This window comes from Balaenoptera physalus, assembly GCF_965194825.1.
Source record: "Balaenoptera physalus genome assembly, chromosome: 5".
Taxonomy (NCBI): Eukaryota; Metazoa; Chordata; class Mammalia; order Artiodactyla; family Balaenopteridae; genus Balaenoptera; species Balaenoptera physalus.
Window position 1 is genome coordinate 14,980,247 of NC_138884.1, and position 22,355 is coordinate 15,002,601.

General features: G+C 38.9%; 1 protein-coding gene across 12 annotated transcripts in view; it reads left to right on the forward strand.

Annotated features, from left to right (window-relative positions):
• Nucleotides 1-10,185, forward strand: part of PDLIM5 (PDZ and LIM domain 5) — a 208,580-nt gene extending 198,395 nt beyond the window's left edge. For all 12 annotated transcript variants that reach the window (XM_082461748.1, XM_082461742.1, XM_082461751.1 and 9 more), the window contains 3 exons: nucleotides 2,220-2,340; nucleotides 5,112-5,227; nucleotides 6,644-10,185. In XM_082461748.1, the coding sequence (XP_082317874.1) occupies nucleotides 2,220-2,340; nucleotides 5,112-5,227; nucleotides 6,644-6,733 (327 nt within the window). In that variant the 3' untranslated portion in view covers nucleotides 6,734-10,185. The remainder of the gene's footprint in view (nucleotides 1-2,219; nucleotides 2,341-5,111; nucleotides 5,228-6,643) is intronic.
• The last annotated feature ends 12,170 nt before the right edge of the window (nucleotides 10,186-22,355 follow it).

Sequence of the window (22,355 nt, forward strand, 5' to 3'; positions counted from 1 at the left end):
CTGAGTGCTGGCTTGTCTGGTGAAAGTCTAGCCACTGTGGGGAAAAAATAATTTACTGTGGGTGTGCTACCTCAACAGGACCCTGTTTGCTCAGGAATGAAGAGGTCGCACAGGACCACACACATCTGAGTTCTCAGAATTGACACCTTCACTGTTTTAAATTAAATTCCATTGCTTTTATAAGAGCGGCACTTACCCATTTGTCAGGGTTCAAGCTCAGGGCACAGATCTCATGAAATATATAAAACACAAGTCTTATAAATGATATATTTTTCTTGAGCGCATATAATGTTTAAAAATATAACCTCAGTTTTATGAGAGTATACGTGTGATAGAAAAATAATCAAGCCACACCTTTTTTTTTTTTAACAAAAAGGGAGTAATTTAGGATTCAGATACATAGTAAATAATGATGAATTAATGAATTTCCTGCTCTGGAATACCCAATTAGCAGTTGTGAAGTAAGGGTAAGGCATTTCCTATGGGTGACCAGGAGTTGACATTTTACTTTAGAAGCAGCCAAGGTGCCTGGAGTCATACGAAACTCATAGGACTCATGCAGAATTTGGAAATGACATTGCTGAGCTCTAATATGCTCAGTATGAAAACACAGTCATGAAACTGTAATTCATACCAGTTGAGAGAAAAGCTGGTATGAATTATTGAGTAACCTTAATTTTAGAATACATCTGTAAATGGGTCTAAAACTTTGAAGACACTTTAAAATTATAAATATACTCCTGGAATATTTCTATATTATTAATTTGTACAATATGTGAAGAGGAAAAGAGGAGAGTGAGTCAGGCTGTACCTTTACAAACGACAAATAATTAATAAGTAGGATACATTAATACTGTTTTAGTATATAAATGTATTCCATGAGTTCTAGAATGATTAATAAAGTCAAGTAAGAGTCTTAGCACCAAATGAGGTGCTAGGAAATGGAAATTTTTAACTCATTGCTTCAGACGTGGGCCAGAACTTCACTAAAGGGACAGATTTTCTGGATTGTGTTTTAGTTTGATAACCTATTAAAGAAGGGATAGTAATCTGTCTCAAGGATAGAAAGTTGAATAGATACTAGAAGCCTTGGGAAATGATTTGGTTGAATGTCCACTTGTACATGTTCATGGTGATCTCTTTGGATATAAATAACTGCCGTTTCTTCCCATAGCCCTTCAGTAGTGAAATATGGCATTTTCTATGGCCAATAACTTATCTATATCATTTTCTTTTTTTTTTTTGTCTTTTATTTTGACAATATTTTTTATTAGAAAAGAAAATACTTCACTCTACAACAATTAGAAAATACAAAACATGTAAAGAATAAAATTAAAATGGTCTATATATTTACCAGTCCCAGATAACCTTAGGATGTGTTTTCTTCCAGTTTGCTCCTTATGAGTAATTCATTTACAAAATTGTAACCATACTTTATGTATAGCCTCCTCCTTTTTGTGATAAATGTTGTGGAAAGAGTAAATTCCTGTATTGTTAACTGTTCTTCAAAAATGATTTTTAATGACTCCATCTTGTTCTGTCAATTCAAAGAAACAATTCCTTGCAAAACCAACTCCCCAGAACTTCTTTTACTAATTAAAATCTGGCCCAAGGCTTTGATACTTGGTATATGTAACCACAGGACTATTGCTGACTAGAATCCAAGCTTTATGGTTCAAATTTTAGACACTCATATGGATGTATGCTTAGTACAGTCATAGCTGATTTCCAAGATCCTAAACACGTGTTAAACATGATTGGGTTACACTGATTAAGTTGTTGCTTCCATTGTGCGATACAGTGTAGGCTTGTTTTAGTTTTTAAGTGTTTTGCCATTCCTCCACGACATTTTCAAGATAATACTGTGAAATCTTTACAAGTTAATGTTTCCTGACACCCTTTCAGGGAAAGCAGAATGTAGTGTAGCAAACACTTATGAAATGCTTACTTGGATTCACCACATTTATAATGTTTAAATAACACTAATCATTCTCTAAGTAAGTTTATTGATGTGTATTCGTGAAAATGCATATTTTATATGATGCATCAGTTTACATGATTTGTGAGTCTGTCCTTCAATATCTCTGGTTCATTAGATGAGAAGCTTAGGCAAAGACAAAGCGTGTGTGTCTACTTTGGGTCAGTTTAAAAGGACTGTATTGGTACAGCTAGTAGAATAATCATCATCTTTCTTTACATCCATTTCCTTTCTATAACAGGAAGTCATCAATGCTTTGAAACAAACTTGGCATGTTTCCTGTTTTGTGTGTGTGGCCTGTGGAAAACCTATTCGTAATAATGTTTTTCACTTGGAGGACGGTGAGCCCTACTGTGAGACTGGTAAGATCCTAAAGCCCGGAGTTTCTTAAGTTTTGAATGAAGACAAAGCATTATCCCTTATAGTGCTATAAAGCTGAAAGGAAATATTGGGCAAAATAGTTTTGCTGGATGTTCTAGGAGCACTTAATGTTACTTTGAATATATAGCAAAAGAACTATGTAAGATTTGTACGTGACTTGGTCAGAACATATTCCCAGCTTCATTAAGAGAAATGACCATGTAAGCAATTTAGAAAACTATTATTCTTGAATCCCAAATAACTTCTGGATATAAATCCTACCAAATCGTGTCGCTTAAAGCCACCTCTTACACTCCACTAGTGAACTTTTAGTGGTTATAAAAATGAGAAATATTCAACTTTTGAATATAGTAGTGATATGCTCTTGAAGACCACTGCTTGGACAACAAATTGGAAATCCTTTGTTACTTTTACTGAATGGGAGGGTAACTGTGGTTTGGACTGCTCCCTTGGTTAAGATTATTTTTTTTTTTTTATAAATTTATTTATTTATTTAATTTTGGCTGTGTTGGGTCTTCGTTTCTGTGCGAGGGCTTTCTCTAGTTGCGGCAAATGGGGGCCACTCTTCTTCGCGGTGCGCAGGCCTCTCACTGTCGCGGCCTCTCTTGTTGGGGAGCACAGGCTCCAGACACGCAGGCTCAGTAGTTGTGGCTCACGGGCCTAGTTGCTCCGCGGCATGTGGGATCTTCTCAGACCAGGGCTCGAACCCGTGTCCCCTGCATTGGCAGGCAGACTCTCAACCACTGCGCCACCCAGGGAAGCCCCAAGATTATTTTTTAAAAAACAGGCTCTAAAGACCAGTCTACGACATTTATCCTATTACCTAAACTCTGAACACTTCCTTTTCCTTCCCAAAGGCTATAAGTGAGCTTTCTTAGCACTTATTTATTAACATTATCCTTACTTAGATGTTAGTACTCCACATACATGTTTCAAAAAATAAAATATTTTTCCTTTATTATGCCTCCACTCAGTACCCCTGCATTGCCACTATGGGGTTTTATTGTTGTTCTACCTTGCAATTCAAAGGGTGGTGCTGGGCAAAGGGAATAGTCCATGGTAGTCAAGTTAAAGAAGCAGTCAGCTTCTAATTTGAGCCTGGTCAACATGACTTGACCCTTCTTTGCCCAGTCTAATTAGTAAATTCTAACAGTTCTACCCCCAGTGGATATGGAATTCATTCATTTCTCTCACCTCCACTGTCCCCACTAAATCCAGTTCACCCTCATTCTTTGCCTGGGCATTATAATTGCCAGCCAGAATGGTTTATCTTCTTCCCCCCCACCCTCAGACAGCTACGGTAATACTTGCGTGAATGTGAATCAGCTTGTGCTTGACACCCTTACGGCTTCCACTAGAGTAAAAACTATACTCCTCCCTAGGGCCAGCTTTGCCAACCTCATCTCCTCCACCTGATTTTCTGTCACTGGATTCTAGCCATACCCGGCCCCTTGGTTGTTTCTAAACCTGCTGGATACTTCCGGCCTCAGGGCTTTTGTACTTGCTATTTCTCCTGACTGGAATGTCCTTCCCCAGCTTTTCTGAGGTGATTTCTCCCCCCCCTTTTTTTCAAGTCACAGCACAACTGTTTTCTCCTCAGGGAAGCCTTTCCTAACCCCCTCTAGAGTGTAGTATTATACACCTCCCCCAATTATTCTTTATCGCATCACTCTTTTCTTTCCTTTATGGTCTTTGTCACAATCTGAAGTTGTTTATTATCATTTATTTTTAAAATATAATAAATGACGACATCCTGCTCCCAGTGAGACTGTAAGCCCCATGAGGTGAACAACCCCGTCTGTCTTCTCCCCTGTGCCCCCAGCCAGTGCCTAGAACAGCGCCTGGCGCACAGTGGGACTCTGTGGGTGCGTGTTGAACAGCTGGCACTGAGCAGTATTGGGGATTGCTGGAAAGGTGACTCACGCCGCGGGTGGTAGCATACTTTCTCCTCCAGCCCAGGTGGGATTGGAAGTGTCCAAAGTCACAGAGTGAACCATGAGTGAATACACATAGTAAGAGCAGCTGCAGAAAAGAAAAGAAAATTGCCAGTAAGTTCTAATGTAGTGATAATACAGAGATATCTTGTCAAAACTGCTTTCTTCAGAAGGAAGATATTAATATTTTATGACTCTAATCTGTGTCAAGTAAGAGGTGTTCTCTGGCTAAGGATTTTCAGCATGAAGTCATAAAATGGAAAAGAAAATATGGCAAAAGAAATAGTGGCTAATATTGTTGTGATACAGTCCAGCCAGAAACTCAGTCACAGCATTCATTCATGGAGGTTTCCTGTGACTTGTTTTTCTTCCTTACCAAGTCAGATGTGCTATGAAATTTGCTAATATCAGGTATTTCTTCTTCATTTATGTTCATTGGTCTTACTGTTACTAGTCACTTGAAGTTCTCTTATATTTTATTGAAACAATCATGTCTGTTGATAACTTATCAGAGAACAGTGCTCTTCTTCATGCATATCTGGGCACTCAGGAAGTTGGACAGAACTGAGGAGTATTATATGGAAAAATATAATAGAGGATGTTAAGCTGCGTATATAACGTTTACCAAGGGTAACCTGAAATACGTTACATGTGTATCTCAAGCCAAATGTTATGCCATTTGAAAATTTTCCAGTTACTAGTAACTTTATCTTCATCATCTCATTTAATTCCCATTTTGTTGCTCTTTTCTAAAACCTATCATTCTAAAGCTTTGTCATGTTTAAATTGTGTCTACCCCTACCCCTGCCCCAATACAGATTATTATGCCCTCTTTGGCACTATATGCCATGGATGTGAGTTTCCCATAGAAGCTGGTGACATGTTCCTGGAAGCTCTGGCCTACACCTGGCACGACACTTGCTTTGTATGCTCAGTAAGTAAACTCTTGTTTCCAAATTGAAGGAGCATGGTATGGCCGGTTCTAGCCTAAGCACTAAATGGAAATAACAGTTTTTATATCTTTCAGTACTTCAAACCTAGAAATATTTTTACAGTGATTTTGAAAATTGTTTATTAAAATTTTCAGTACTTTTTGAAATTGTTTGGCACAGAATATGATGTTTACCCCTTTAGAGAAAATCCTATTTTTGATACATTTTTGTTTATAAGGAGAAGCTATATATTTCTTAAAAAAATAAGAGCCTTTTACTTTTTTTAAACTAGGTTTTATTGGAGTGTTTTTAGTAATTTATGAAAACATAGGTACTTCTTAAAATAGAAGTAAACTGTTATAAAAATCTATTACTGACTTAACACTGAAAGTAAACTGTATGTTGATCCATTTCCTTCCTTAGTAATAGTCTATGAATGTTCTTTTCTTTTTGAGACTATAATAAACTTGTAGTAACATATTTACCTCTTTCATTTGATATTTTAAAATTTGGGGTTTTATTTTTAATGATGAGTATAGATTCAGAGATTAACATGAACCTAAGATATATATTTTTTAAATTTAGAAGTAAATATCTAATAAAGTATTCTGTTCAGATGTTTGTTTTTTAAAATTATATTTAATATTTCTAATAGTTTTTAATACCCATTGTAGGAAGGGGGAAAAGTCTTGTTAATTGAAGTCAAATAATTTCCTCAAACATTACCATTGAACCCTGTCTTGTTTACCTCATCCATCTCTTAGATTTCATAAAATCTATAAGAAGCAACAACTTTTAGCAGATTTGCCTCCTCCTAGTCTCTGCTAGATCTGCTCGGGAGCATTAAAATTAACAAAGACTGTAGGAAAAATAAGAAGACACAAGTGTGAATAGTTAACTTACGACATAACTTCCAGCAGCCAGATATTGACTAGGGTTTTCATTTTAAGAAACAAAGAAATGAATTAAAAAGAACTGTCAGGTATTCTGTGACTGTATATTTAGGGGCTTGGGAATGTGTGGCAAAGCAACTGTGCTGGGTTTTTTGGGTTGCTTCTCTGAATGCTTTGTTTCTCTACAACAGGAGGCAGATTTAAAACATTGACTAGACTCTGAGAATAGAAATTATATTTAACGTGACCTATTTATGTGTTAATTTTTTCACTAGGGCCAAGTAGTCATTCCCAATAGAGAAAAATAATGATCAGTGAGTTTAAATAAATTAGAATGCATTCCAGGAAAAAGTCATTCTTCATTGCTTTTGAAAGATTCCATGGAATATAATAGTAATCGTGAAATGTTAGGGGGTTCTAACACAACCAACTAAAGTGCTTTGTCATGTTATCCATTGGGTAAAAAAAAAATCATTTTCCCCTTGTTATGTAATGATATTCTCTCAAATAGTGCTTCTTTTTCAGGTATGTTGTGAAAGTTTGGAAGGTCAGACCTTTTTCTCCAAGAAGGACAAGCCACTTTGCAAGAAACATGCTCACTCTGTGAATTTTTGAAAGTCAACAGTCCAGGGGAAGAGAAGAAATTTGAAGAGAAAGAGGAGAATTTAAATCACTGATTAAGTTTTAGATTTAATATTTATATGGAGTTTTGAAAAATAATAGTGGCCCTGAAGGGATAAATTCCAAGCTTTGAAAACCAAGTCTATGAGGAAATATCTGGCTTCGTAAAGTAAAGAGACAGTTTGGTGTTTATTATTACTTTTTTTCCTGCATTTTCTGCCCATAAAATAACTTTTATAAAAACCAGTTTCCTGGTTGACTGTTAAATTCATCTTAGAATAAATCAGTGAAGAATTAAATTTTAGAATAAAAACCTTCAACCTCTATGCTGAAATAATTATACCTTCTTTCCTTACTAGGTAGTTGTGAGTAAATCTATAAAAGGCAATAAAAATGCCTTACACTTAATTAATAAGTGAAGCATTGTGTTTTTTAAAAAAAATAGTGTTTATCTTTAAAACAGTAAATAGGAGTTTAAACAGAATTTTATCAGTAGTAGGTGTCAGGGTTTTTTAAACTGTATACTTTTCTTTTTTTTTTGTCTTTACAGTTGATCATTCCAGTAGGAAAGGCCAATGAGATTTTGATCAAAATGTGTGATGCCCAAAAGAGATGTTATATTTTTCTCTGATCCTCTCCACCCCAAAAAAGCTACCATATAGCTTATAAACTTTTAATTTTTGACTTTTATTAAAATATGACCATTTCTATTCATTGTGTATGTTTCACCACCTATATTAGTCAAACTATTTTTTTTCCCTTCCCCATGCTGAGGTAAAGAGCTTGTTGAATAACTTTGGACTCTGAAAGTTTTCTCTGTCTTTAAAGAGAATAAATAGAAAAGAATGCGGTTGGGAATTATGGTAAATCAGAGGATTAGATCAGAAAATTTTTTAAATTCCCCCTTTTTGGACAATGAATCAATTAGATCAGTTTCAGAGTTATACTACTGACTGATGAAGGTTTGAAATTTCTCTTTGCAGAATAATTTTTTTCTTTAGTTCTACATTGGAAACATAAAAGATTGGCTTGAGGATGTGATAAAAATTTAGATTTTTTTTTCTTTTGGTAGTTCTTTCTCAATAATAAATGAACCACTTCCAAATGTAATCATGAATTTTGGGATTCACAGAGGTTTGATAGTATAGAGAGGAATGTGATTAATTATTCAGACCAGCCTTTCTTTGTTTTTTTCATTTTAGGGAAAAAATTATGTAGATACCACAGGAAGACAGAGAAGCAATTGTGGTAAAATTGTGGATTCTATTGATATTTGAGAAAAGAGATTATGGCATTTGATAGTTTTTTTTTTTTCTTTGTTACCAAAATGGACAAAAGCCCATGATCACATTGAGTTATCATTTAAGTTTGTTTGGGGAAGGGTGCTTTTATAGTTGAGACTGAGCCCCAAGCCCTGCCTGTCCCATCAGTCACTTGCGACTTCACTTCCATTGTGTGCATGTTTGTTAGAGAGGGGGGTTTTACACTATAATATTTGTTTAACCTCCCTAAGAACTTTTCAAGGTATCTGTCCTGAAAGCTGCTAATTTATTGTCTAGCAGACTTATATGCAGATAATAATTAACTGGGGATAAAAGAATGAGAAGGGTGACACAAAGTAGCAAACTAAATGGTTCACCAATAGCAACCCCAAACTACTTCCTCACCCTGCATCTGTAGGGAGGCAGGACGTTTTCTGTTGTTTGTTTTCTAAAAGCTGGAACTGAATTGTGCGTTATTTCCCATTGCTGCTGAAACCACCTGTAGAAGACACGCCAGCTCTGTGCATTGTCACGTTACCTTAGTGTCAGTCCTTTGCTTTACACAACATAAAGTTGGTGGTTTTGTTTCGGTGTGGTAGAGATTTGTTGTTGTTGTTGTTGTTATTTAGTTTTGCCTTTACAGATGATATGCCAAGATAGTATTTGATAAGTCAGTGGCATTGGAATGGCATTTGGGTATTTCCTTCAAAGAATTTTATTTGATCTGGATTTCTTATAAAGTTATCTTACATTAAGCATTTCATTTTTATTACACTTTCTTTCTGCATATTATTCATGGAGCATAATGTTGCATTTCTCTAAATTTTATCCCTAAAAGGATAACGTCGCTTCCTAACTTAACATTTTGTCTTTGTGCTTTGTCCTTCTCTTCTGTGGCAAAGCCTTCTTCTGTCTATTCCTAAAACAGTTAATCCTGTGAAATAAATATTGATTATAACCCAGAAGAATCTCTGTATTTTACAGTGGGGAATGCCATATTTAATACACCAGCATTAATCTTTTAATAACTGGCAGAGAGCACTTTAATCTTCTGGTGAGCTCCCTGAATATTTATTTTTCTGATTATAAATATTCCATGTCAGTAGCATTTTTTTAATTATTACCTCTTTATTGTAGAGCATTACTTTTAGTCTCTCTAGATGTATATTTTGGAATGTTGTGCTTAGGATAATACAGATTAAGATCACAGTACATGACTCTAAAGCATCCCCTGCTTGAATTCCCCAGTTTCCAGATGTTAGTGATCGGTTCAAATGTACAGCATTTCTACAGGGACAGAATGTTGCTCACTGAAGTAGCAGCCTAAAAATAATGCCCTCTGCATATGCTTGTAGCATTCGTATTTCCTATTGATTCAGATACAGTTAGAGTCTAAAAGTAAAACCTGATCATTTGGTCACTGTTATGAAGACAAGTAGAAATAAGAGTTTAATCTTCAAAATATTAGTTCAGCGTTATGTTTAAAAATCATCTATACAAAAAGGCATTCGTGGTACCATTTTCAAGGCCCACTTTTATAGAAAATAATTCCTCTTCCCTGTTCAAGTGTGAATCTAGAGTTATATTAACATTTTTGTGATATTTGGAGTTTAGTCATTCCTATTGAAAGGAGAAGCTTTTCAGACATAAGGGAAGGGAAAACACACTGAATAATTTTACACAAATTTAATGTGGCTTCATTTTGTCCCCCATCACCCCCCCAAATGTTTTAAGGTTTTGGGTTTGGATTTTCAGTGTCATTTGCCTTATGTGTTAATCTCTATCTGCTGTTTCTTTACATTTTGCAATTTGTATATGTCTGTGCTGTTTTGCTTTTGGATACATTTTCTAATTAAAAACCACATGAGAAATATAATCAGTATAGTAATACCTTAATGTGCACACACTCAGTAAATAAATGGCTGCAGTGATGTAGACAGGCTTTCCTGGTTTTTCTTCTTGGGTGGCAAGTGGTTTCCATTAAGTCATGGGAAAAAAATCATGTCCACAGGATAGGCTGAGATGTGATAATTCTCAGGAGAATTCCTCTTTTATGGTATTTGCCTATCAATCAGAATGTCCCAGAAACAATATGTTTGAAAATACTGTCACTTTTATTCTATTTTATTCCATATTTATGCTCTGCATGTGGCATGTGCACAATAAATGGTTGTGAATAGATAAGTAAGCTCTAATTGTCTTTCTTTTAAAAATATTTATTGCTGAAATCATTTATTGGAGTAACCTGTCCTATCAAGCATTATATTGTACCATATATCATATTCAAACAACATCAGTCGTCATCTGCATTTTCATGTCTTTCATTGACCAGGGTATGTTACTTCATTTTTAACTCATCCTGATCTCATTAGCTAACTTTTCTGTAACTAGGTAGGCTCACCTATTCCTTGTTTGTTCATTGCTTTCAGATTTTTTTTCCAACTGTGTAAATTTGAGAGGAATGTTTCTGTTGCAGGCTGTATATTGGAATAAAAGACAAATTCAAGTGTATTTGCTCACAGTATATGAAACTCCAGAAGCCAAACTTATAAGAACATCAAGTCTGCATCTGACATTTTAATAGCTGCTGTTTGGTTTCTATCAATCACGTCATTGCACATTAAAATGCACCGACAAAATAAGAGATCTGTCATTTCTTCGTTAAGAAACAGTAATCCAGTACAAGATTTATAGGCTTAAGACTCAACAGTGTGTGTTCACAATAAATCCCCATTCGGTGCTCAAACCAGAACAAGCCTCCCTGTCATTCAATGTTTCTGGTCAAAATGTCCCCCATGTAAGATTATCAAAGGTTTTCTTACAAAACTACATATAAAATCTTTTTTGCTAGCAAAAGCTTAATTTAGGTTGGTGGTTTCCGTTTCTGAGTCCTCTCAGACAAGATCTTGGTTATATCAGAAACACATAGGACCTGATGTATTATTAGCAGGCCTGGTGTTAATTAGGGAGAATTACCAGAAATAGTTTGCTTTGTGGGAATTTATTACAGAATCACACTTGACTGATGGCAGGATAGGAGTTGCTGAGAGAGAGCAGCTCCTACTCATAACCACTCATTAATAAGGTGCCAAAATTCCACAGAGGAGGTTTCATTCCCAGTGTGGGAGCCACCCAGGGAAAGTGGTTCCTTTGCAGTATTTAAAATTTTAAAGAGGAAAGGGGCTAGGACGCATGGCTACCCAACAGAAATCTCAGACTGATACGGTTTTGTGTTGTATTTATGAATGAGAGCATTTAACTCAGGAAACACCAAGTCCAGAAGTTTGTGAAAGAATCCCTTTCCCTCCAAAAGTCAAAGTAGCCTGTATGTTTATCATACTAAGCAGATACGGATAGTATTTGGTGGCAAGTGTCTGATCCCCTCAACTGTTCATGTTATGAAGAATAGATTGTCTGTGGTATTATATTACTGAACTTTTTAGTCCATGATTTAGAAGCTGACTGAGTAGGTAGCAAGATTGCATCAATGATTAATAGGAAAGGCGTGGCTTCCACACCTTAAACACAGAGCTGGGGAAAAAGCAAGGTGTGTTTAGTGATTGGCACTCATGGCAAAACACTGGAGGAGCCCTATTAAATGAAAGTTTGCCAAGAAGGAATTTTTTTTCCTGTGTCTGTAACTATGTTAATCATATACAAGAAAGCTTGGAACCGTTGCTTAGTGTAAAAGAAGAAGACATTTCCATGTGAGAAAAGCACTGATCACTGACTTCGGGAAAAAATAAAACAATTGCGAATTCACAGAGAGTATCATTTGTCAATTTCTCCTGCGCTCCCAAGGAAAATGACTTCTGTGCTAGCTCCGTGAATTGATTGACACGGTCTCTAATGCGTCCATGTTCCAAAGGACAAAGTTTCTGTTTAATAATTGGGTTCAAATTAGTTTTTCAGCTTCATGTTCTAAATTGTCACGTTTGCTAAGTTCAAATATACTTGTTTTTTTAAGTTTTTTTCTTTTCCCTTTTTTCCTTTTGCTTGTAAAGCACACAAAGCTGGTGCTATTCTGTGCACTTACTCAAAAATAATGCTGTTTGTTTAAGGTATTTTAGTAGTCTGTAGTATTCTTTAGAGGTGTCTTTTGATTTTTTTTTTCCCCCTAGTGTATCACTGATATGCCAAACTGTTCCCTTGGAAAGTAGGAAAGTAAACTGAACTCCAGTGACTTCTACCAATATTAATTTTTGCATAGATAAAAGTTTTTGCTTAGGTAACCTCCTGTTGGTGTCATCTGAACCTGGAAGTTTTCTCTACCCTGTTTGCTTGAGCACATTGACAATCCCAAGCCTCCTTAGTTGAATGAAATGAAGAGCAGAAGAATCTATGGTGCTTTTCAAGTATGAAATCTGAAATATAAGTTAAAGTCATCATGGCTTTATCAACTGAAACTTACCATTCATTCTGCTCTGTTTATTATGCTACTGCTTACTAATTTTTCTGGTACTATTATAAACGCTTCAAATAAAAATGAACTTCATAAGCAAGATGAGAGGCACTGAAGTGAACCCAGTACTTATGCCTGAAAAGAGACAAATCAACGCTGTGAATCTATTATAGTTTTCTTAGGCCTGAATCAGGGAGTTGTAGATGCTCTTTAACGATATATCAACATAATACAGATGTTCAGAGTATAAATTAGAGCTTGCAAGGGAAATGTGTCTGATTAGTCCTGGTGGATCAGCCTAAATCCCATCGGGAGTCAGATATTACACAGTAACTTAACAGGAGAAGTTTAATGCAAAGAATTACTAAGCTATGATAGGAAAATAACTATGACAATATAAAGAGAACTCTAAAGGGTAACCTTGGGCTGACAGAGGACCCAAGGAAGGACAACTTTAGAAGGAGGTCCCCTTCCCATGGCCGGAGGTCAGACCTTGTTGAAAAAAGTGTGGTTGCAGCTCACGGTGACACAGAAGTTCTCCGGACCAGAGCTGGTCCTCAGTTGCCCAGAACTAGGAAACAGCCCTCCGAATACAGGTAAGCTAAGACCGGTAGGTAGGTGTGCAAAGGGCATTGGGGTACTGCTGGGGGCACGAGGCCTGGAACAGGCAGTATCGACGTCGAGGGGGCTTTGGCAAGGCGGTCACCAGGCCCAGGCCAGGGACGTGAGGTCATTGAGGGACCGTGCACGCTGGACACACAGCTGAGGCAGAGCTCCAGCAGACGTTCCCACACACCTGCACCATGACTGAACCCTGCCGCTGGAGCGAGACAAAGCCAAATGCAGCACCCGGAGCCGGGAGGAGAAGCCCCTGAGTTCTGCACTGTTCCTTCAGCTTCCTTGGCTGACAGCTGGCAGAGCCTAACACTGTGCTCGCAGTACAGGAGAAATGGTTGAAGAGTCTGGTGCAGCATCACGGAGCAGGTACTGAAGGGTGAGTTTGGAACTGAAAATCAGTAAGTTGTTAATTGGCATGTCTGGGTGCAAAATAAAACTTCAGAGTCTCAGCTAAATTGAAACCTCCATTATCCAGAACATCAATGCCTATTCTTGATGAAGTGGAAAGTAGAACAAGAAATTCTTCTAACTTCTCTCTTTATTGTCAAAATTCTCTGATAATTAGTATACCTTCAATATGCAAAGTAAACATAATGTAGCACTGATTGTTTTTCTCAAGAGCTACCATCCAAACATACCATATAATTGAACTGTTCTGAATATTTCAGAGATTTAGTTGGATATATCCTAAGGTAGAACCAAAAGGTTCTTTAATGAGTTTATTTTATTGTATTAATGCTTTCCTATGGTTAAAATGAGTAAAACATTCTTAAATGAAAGTTTGTGTTAGTTAATTGGAATTTCAGTTAATAGAAGTTTTTCTGTATAAACCTAAACCCCTATCAAATAGAAAAAATGGATTATTTTCATATTAGTAATAGAAAGCAAAGAGATTAATAATTTCCCCTTCACAATAAACTATGAAAGATCAAGTCCAGTGGATCTATAATAATAACTTATATTTGTTGTATAGTCATTGTAACTTGTGTGGCATATTATCTCATCTCTCACGCTAGGGTACACTAATACACTCTAAGGTTCTAATAAATGGAGAGTCAAGTATTTTTAACCCATGTATTAGAGATGAGAAAATGAAGACTCAGAGAAATGATTCTCTTAACAACATAGTTATTAACTGGCAAATCTGAGACTTTTTAAAAGATTAGAGAGAAAATTTAGTATTTCATTCACATTCCCTTAGAGTTCCTCTTATTAATAAGGGAGAATTCCCATATATTCAGTTAGTAAACGACAGTTTTAGGAATTACTTAATTTTGATAGAATGTGTAAAACTTAAAGCTGTATCTATCTGACTTATACAGTTGGCCTGCCACACAGATGTCAATATTTGGGAGGTTTGCAGATGGACCATCTGTTTTTCAAGGGTATTTGTGATGCAGTAGCCCCCTCTGCAATGCACCATTTGCTGTTCTTTGTGTTGCTTCATTTCAAAGAAGCATAGGAATAACGAGAGTAAGTTATGTTAGTTTGAAGTGGAGATAACACCCAATGTGATACCAAACAAATGAGAAAGCTGTAGGAAATGCAATTTCCATTACTTCCACACTCAGAGGTCAATAATAACCTATTTATAACATGTTGGAAAACAGGTCAGGGTGGTTGACACCCAGTTCATTGTTACCTTTGCAGTGTGATGAAGTTAGCTCCAGGCCCTGAGTGAAGAGTGGAAGGTGGAAAAGGTGAGAGCTCGGTGAGAAACTGCGTATACATCCAATTATGCTGACAAGGTTGCCTAATATTCTTTTTTACTCAATTGAAATAAAATCTCTCTGCTGTTTGGTAGTGGCAGGCACCACTGCTAAGTCCACTGAAGCATAGCTGGAAAATCCAGCTGCCCTCACATCTGTTTTACATGACCTTTCAATCATCAGCAAATACTTCTGCCACTAGGAATGGAAGTCTGGGTAGGATATGGCTGTGGGACTTGCTAAGCTATCACTATGGAAAACATATTGAAACAAAATTCACGCATGCCATGTACTGTGCCCAGAAATTAGAGACTCGTCTTGGTGGTGTTAAGGTTTTGACCTATCAAGAATGCTCACACCTGCTTCTTACATTCAAGTTGTTAATCCTTTGTTCACAAAATGAGACATATTATGAAATATGTGAACGGACTTCTCTGGCTTAAGTCTTAAGTGTTTAGGCTCTTAAACTGGTTCAAGCTAAAATAACGCTGATGAAATCGTGTCTTTTAGACTTCTAATGATTACATTTATTACATGCAGAATCCTGTGTGATTTGACTTCACTCTCAGCTGCTTTGAGAGCCCTGACTTGGTTACAGAGCTTGCTTGAGCTCCAGGTTGTAACAAAATGTTCTGAAAATAAAAAAGAGGGAAAAAATTACTGTAGAATCTCTTGAAATGATTGTAATGAAGTTCACGCCTACGCTAATAAATTTCTCTCTCACGCTAATCTGATGGGGAACCAATGGAATAGGTTCAAGAACACAGTTCAGTTTATCTCAAGACCAACTTTAGCTGTTGTCAAAGTAGAGCGGTTATACTGAATGCAGTGGTTGTATGTAAGTATTTGAGTCAAGCGTTTAAAGAGAGGGAACTTTGTTTAGGAGGAATACAGGCACCGGCGTTTGATAAGCCTCTCTGAGTTGAATCTTGATGACACCCAGGTTGAACTTATTTATAGGGTTGCCACAGGCAGGCTAATAATTTGGATCACCCCCAAGTCAACGGTGTTGCTTTTTTTATATTTTTATTCAACATTTATGTAAAGGGAAGGCTGCGCACTTTGTTGCAGGGAAAGGGGTAGGTGGAGGGTCCCTGGAAGCAGAGATCAACTTCCTAACATGCTCCGACCCACTCAGCTCTGCCCCGTGCTTGTCCATCCCCCTCAGCAAAGAAGCCCTCGGCCAGGATTAGCGGTGTTGCTCCAAAGTCTCCCTTAGGACTCTCAATCCCTGACTCTGTGCTGCTTATTAGAGTATCCCATTCAACCCCATGAAGTTCTCTCCCCAAGAATCACCCTAATGAATTACAATTTTCTCCATGAGATGTTTACTGTTTCCAGTGATGTTTAGAGCTTCTCATGCATGGGCACCCTGGGCAATTGACCAGCAGACCAACTTCTTTGGTGTTCCCTCCCTGAGGAACCTTCTGACCTTGGAAAAGCTACAGAATTTGGTTGAGTCTGTGCTTTTTTTTTTTTTTTCACCATCTTGGAGGATAATTCTCCAATATCTAAGTGAGCTGTCGAGACACAAATAAGACAGTACCTGTGAACATACCAGAGGTATAATCTAGTCAGCCTTTTTTCTAGGAGACAATAAGAGACATTACTCAAAAAACAGGTTCAAATTGTTAGTCCTTTGTTCAGAAAATGAGACATATTATGTAATATCTGAATGGACTGCTATAGCTTAAATCTTAAATGATCCCAAATAAATTTGGGAATTGCCATCAACTATCTCAGAGATTCACAATGCACATTTAAACTGAGTAATCTTACCATGAAAAAGAAGAATAACAGTTTTAACTATGCATTTCTTAAATATATTTAAAAACATCTATGTATTCTACATGATACAATTTGGGAAAGACTAGCTCATGTTTTTTCTTTTAGCGTGAATACCTTTAATCGTACCTGCCTTGACGTTTTAAACCAGTGACTTTGGTGTGAGTCAGAATCTTCTGGAGGCCTTGACAAAACTAGATTTTTTGAGCCTCACCCCCAGTTTCTGATTTAGTAGGTCTGGAGCAGGTGAAAATCTGCATTTCTACCAAGTTCCCAGGTGAGGCTGATACTGGTGGTCTGAAGACCACTCTTTGGGAAGCACCTGTTATAAATCTAGACCCTTGCTTCTCACTTTACTATGCAAATAACCTGAGGATCTTGTTAAAGGGCGTTCCTGGGCCCACCCTCAGAGACACTGATTGGGTAGGGCTGGGATGGGGGCCAATAAATTTGCACTTCTGAGAAGCTTTGCCTGATGCTGCTGGTCGCCTGACCACACGCGGAGGAGGGATTCTCTCGCTTGCACGTCCTGAAACAAAATGGTGAGGGGCCTTCAGAGAAACCAGCGTTTTCTCTCTTCCTCTTGTGTCTCAAATCAGACTCATGCTTTGATTTCTGAAAATTTAGATACGTAGGAAAACACCATCTACTCTGGGAATTCTGCAAGTTTCTTTCACCCTTTTTTCTTTCCAGGATTTCTATGGCGCTCGTGGAAAGCAGAGCAGATAACACCAGATCGCATACAGCCCTGCCCGTTGGCCGAGCTGGAGCCCTGAATGCCCCCGTGAACGTGCAGCCCTGCCAGTAAGTGAGGAGTTAAATTAAATCTCAAGTGGTAGGGGTTTTCCTCCTCATTCCATATCAGGAGTGTTAATTTCCCTAACCTTGAAAGATAAAGATCACGGGAGGTGGGGAGCGGGTGGGCAGCAAGTTATAAAAGCGCATGCGCGAGCCGGGAGTAATGGATTTGGGTGTTTGCTCCGGTTGATCGCGAGTTACTTCTTTGATCTCGGAAATGGCCTGGGTCCAATCCTGACCAGATCGTCCTTCTCTATAAAAATTAACTAGATCAGTGGAGTCTACATTTTGATTGTTTTCGTAACTCTTTCAAAACATCTTCAGAAGCTAACACATAAAACATCCCAGAGGTAAGCATTTGGCGCGTTAATTTCCTAGATTTTTTTTTTTTAAGCAAAAGATACTTCTGATTTGCAAAGCCCACCACTCTGGGCTTCTCAGGTTCTTAGGAACGAGGTTTGGAAGCCGCCTAAGGGAAAGGCCGCCTGAATCGCTCCCAGTGCGGGCACGCAGCCGCCTTTGGGGATGGTGGATTTGTTCTGCTTGATACACATGCATTCACACTCTCGGCAATGACTTTGACTTCTAAAGACTAGTTCTTTGGTTTTGTTTTTAATCATAATCCATGTCTTCAGTGCTTCCCCACCCCACCCCATCCCCGGAAACTAACGAGCAGCGTTATTTGTTGTTGTTTTTTTCTTTTCAAACTATTGAAAACTACTTGGTCTGGGAGGGGGAGGGAAGAGGAAAGGTTGTCTGCAGCCACTCGGGGAGGTCTGGGAGTTGCTCTGTTTTCTTAGCTGTGCTGTGCAAATGGACTGAAGGTTTAACACTTAGGTGCTGTTTGAAGATATAATACTGCAGAGCCCAGAGGAGGGGTTCCGGGCCCACCATTGCCGGCCTTTCCCAGGGTCCCTCGGTACAGCTGCTCTGGGAGCCGCCAAGCTACAGTTTGTTGCCGTGGCTTAAACCTAAACAAAGCCCTGCCTGTTCAGGTGTAGGTTATGTTCTTCGAGGACAGCGCTGCTCACTCACTCCGCATCCATCTGTGGGACATAAGGGTTTCAATCGTTCCTCCCCCCTCTCCCATGCTGAAGCTGCGGTTTGTTGTATGATACGGTGCCTTGTCATTTAGCAGCAGACGCCACCACGTTGCAATCGGCCTGTTCCTCCAGCTTTTCCCCAGCTATACTGGAACCTCTGTCCTCAGGGACCTTGCTGTGAGACCACCTTGCAGGCGTTAATACTTTTCCCACTAAACCCTCTTGGCCAGAGGCCAAGGTGAATGCTGTTCTCAACGGAGCAATGGAGATTCCAGGATACGTTTAGGTTAGTCTGGAAGCAAGGCAGCACGACATTTCTCCACTGTTCCGTCGGGGTCATCCTCTTTTAATTTTCCGTTTCTCTCTCTGTTTCTGTGTCTTTTTCTCTCTGCCCACCCTCTGGGAAATGACTCGCCTCTTGGTTTATTCCAGTACAATGATATTTGGCCTGATTTTTTTGATTTCCCTCCATCTCAGAGGGACTTGGAAGCAATTTTAAGAACATGGTCTCCTAGGAAACAGCAAAATAACATTACTTCTAATGCTATGCAACATAGTAAGGAGCAAGAAGATACACCTGTCAATATAGAGCATAATAGCAAGTGAAAATTATAAAACTTACAAAGAGCACGGATAATTTTAATTAGAATAGCCCCTTACATCTGTGTACAATTTCCCTGTATTGGTAACAACGGTGGTATTACATTATTATTTTCCTGGCAATTAAGAGAAGGGTGCTGTGTGGTCTGTATATTCAGATTTAAAAGATGCAAATAAGTGTTGTGAGGAAGCCTCTTGGCCCTGGATTCTTAAAGGAATTTGTGTTTGATCCTTGGGCCATTTTGTTACCCAAGGTCTCTTGCACATGTTTTCAATCTTGGAATGGGTAGGAAAAACTATCATTTGTATAAAGTCATGTTTATTATCAGCTCTAAGAGCAAAATATTAAATCTCATCCCAGAAAATACTTCTGCAAGGGAGTTGAAAAAATATGGTCCACATACGTTTGTGCCTCATCCATCCTTTCACACATTCGTTTACGGAACAAACGTGTTGGAGCACCTAGCGCTTAACGTGCCCCATCTTAGTCACTTGGGATTTAGCACAAGTGTCTTCCCTCCAAAAGCTTACATTCAGTCAGAGGCACAATGAACAAGGTAGCAATTGAATCTATAGAATATCAGCTAGTAAATGAAGCAAAATAAAGAAAAGTGAGGGAAATGCAGGGTAGGTGTTGGTGAACCAGACAGGGAGGGAGGGAGGGAGCCACATGGATATTTGGAAGAAGGTTGTTCCAGGCAAAGGAAAAATCTTGGCACATTCAGAGAACAGCAAAGAGCCAATGTGGCTGGGGCGAGTGGGAGAGAAAGAGAGGGGTCTGGGGAGGGAGAGAAGGGGATTGGGAAGGCTCCAGAAGGGGGAACTTGGGCTTTTACTTTAATGGAAAATAGTTAACAAGTCCTTTAGGATGGCATGTTTCTCTCCTCTCCCTCTCTCTCTGCACATCCCCACTTGTGAGGTGGATCTTTGGCAACTGGAGGACCACATTCCAATGTCTAAATGAATGAAGGCCTGAGTGTGTCTAACCACCTTTGACTTTTACTGTGATTTGCTCACAGGGCAGGGCTTCCTGAACACTCTATTTTTGGCTTGTAAGAGAAATTATGTCGTTCTCATCTTGATGAAATTTCACAAGTCTGGACTTCCCCTAATTTCCGTAATACAAAATTTAGTAGTCTCCAATTTTCCTTTTCTTCTTTCTTGCCGTTTCTGGGCCTGGGGGAAGCTCGTTCTCGCAGGGCTGCCACACTATGACATGAGCCTTCCATAACTCCCTGCTCAAATCGGCTCTTAGGCACAGAGAAGGGGCTTCCCCTAGAATTCCTCGGGGCCAGGATGAGTGGGAAGTAGATGGAATGACCAGCTGTTACGTTGCTGAAGGCCCAAGAGGTTAATTGGGTGTACCTGCATCCACAGGTGAAGGAAATAACCTCTGCCTTCTTCCCATAAGCCCTCAAAAGAGGTGTTGGGGAACTTCACTTGCAGTTAAAAGTAGGAGACTCTTGTATTTTGTTTTTCACTGATTATCTCTCTTAAAGTGTTGCTAATCACCGTTCTAGAAACCTGCAAAGCTTTGGGAAAATCACACTGTAATCTCCACCCCAAACATAACTATCGGCAGCAGCTTAAAGGTAAAAGCGAGTCCCCCAAACAAATCATGAATGTGTGCATGTTAAGAGTATGGGGATTTACACTCGGTCTTGGTGTTGGACTTGGTCGGTGGTGGAGGCTATGGTGTGGCTTGTTTAGCAGTGTCAAGAAAAACGCTTCCTTGGCTGCCCTCCTCCTCCCTGCCCTTGGCTCCGTCACCTCGAGTTACTATCCAGCTGGACAGCATTTACCTTGTTCTTCAAACTGCTTTCTGGCCAGGCAATAAAGTTTTCAAATCTTTACAGATGGTTCCCTCTAAACACATAGAACAATGTTTTATACTCAGGACAGTATTTGTTCCTTCTGGAATCCAGGTACACCGTGTGTGCGTGCCAATTTGTATGGCGCATTTTATGAGCTTCAGAAGGTTATGAACCGTTGACAGTTGATCGCTTAGCCCAAGTAGGAAAGGCTCACTGGTGTTGCATTCTCCGTTACCACCCTCTTTGACCCATCAGTCCTGAGAATGATTCCCGCAAACGCTTCTCTCTAATTCTGTTTCCAGATCACCACCTCTATGTGACATCATGGGAACTTAGTGCAAATAAATCTCCAGAGAAACCTGTGCTGGACAGATATTGAAATGGATTGCCGCAGGAGAGCGTTACTTATCTCCTTAGAGAGCAGGGTTTATCACTAAAGCAAGGCTTTGACAAAAAACACTCCTGGGGCTTCCACCGTACCTTGGTGTAGCCAAAGCGTTTCACCATCAAGTGTGGACATAGCCCAGAGCAAAATGAGAGCAGAATCTTAGCAGCAGCTCAGAACTAGGACCGTGTTTTGGGAGACAAGAGGAAGCAGCTGTGACGGTACATTCTAATTATTATTGGTGTTTAACCAGCAGAGTAGAACAGGTTCCTAGCTGTGGCTATTGAAATTTGGTCCTTGTCGGTATCAAAACAAGCACCTGTTAAAAAGATACCTCTCTTCCAAATCTCGGAGCTATCCAGAGTGGAAGTTCTGTATCCCTGCAGGGGGAGTGTATGGCTTTATGTACAGGATGATACTTAGGACTGATCAGAATTTGAAAACTACAATTTCTGAGCATGTTCTCTTTTCAAATCATTTAAGTATTTCTGAGGTTATAATTTGAAAGTGGGAATTATCTTCAACACCTTCTCTTAACTCCAGAATGAGACAGAGGAACGACAGACCAAAAGAAAATATTTGATTGCAGAAAACAAATGTTTTTGGAGAGGATGAGGCCGATAAGTCACTCCAGATTTAGCTGGTCTGAAAGGGCGGCATAGGGGCGTGGTATAGATGGTCAGACCTTAACGTTTGTACAGAATCCAGGAGGATGGCATGCGGAGAATAGGCCCAAGTAGAGGCCCAAGATGTGTCCAAAGATACTTCCAGTCTGGTAGGAATAGGGAAAGGGGGGTGGGGAGGCGGGCATTTAAAAACCCAGAAGGGAAGAATTAGTGACTTTATTTTAAAGCTAGGGAAACTGAGGTTCAAAATAGTTAAGTATGTTTCACAAGGTAGCAAAGGACAGAATCAGACCTCGTATTGTTCTGTGCCCTCATCTATAAGTCAGAAGTGTTGGACTCACTTGCTGATTTCAAGACATAATGAAGAGAATGTTTGGGGCACCAGTAGAAGTCAGGGCTACATGACAGAGTCTTGACAATGAGAATTTTTATCCTTTATGTCAGAAATTGGAAACAAGCAGCCTCCCTGCCAGTTGCAATCTCTATATGGCCTTTAGGTTTAAAAAACCTTTTTTAACATAGTTGGCAACTGTTAAAACTCTGAAGATTATATACCCAAAAGTCAGAATTCTGT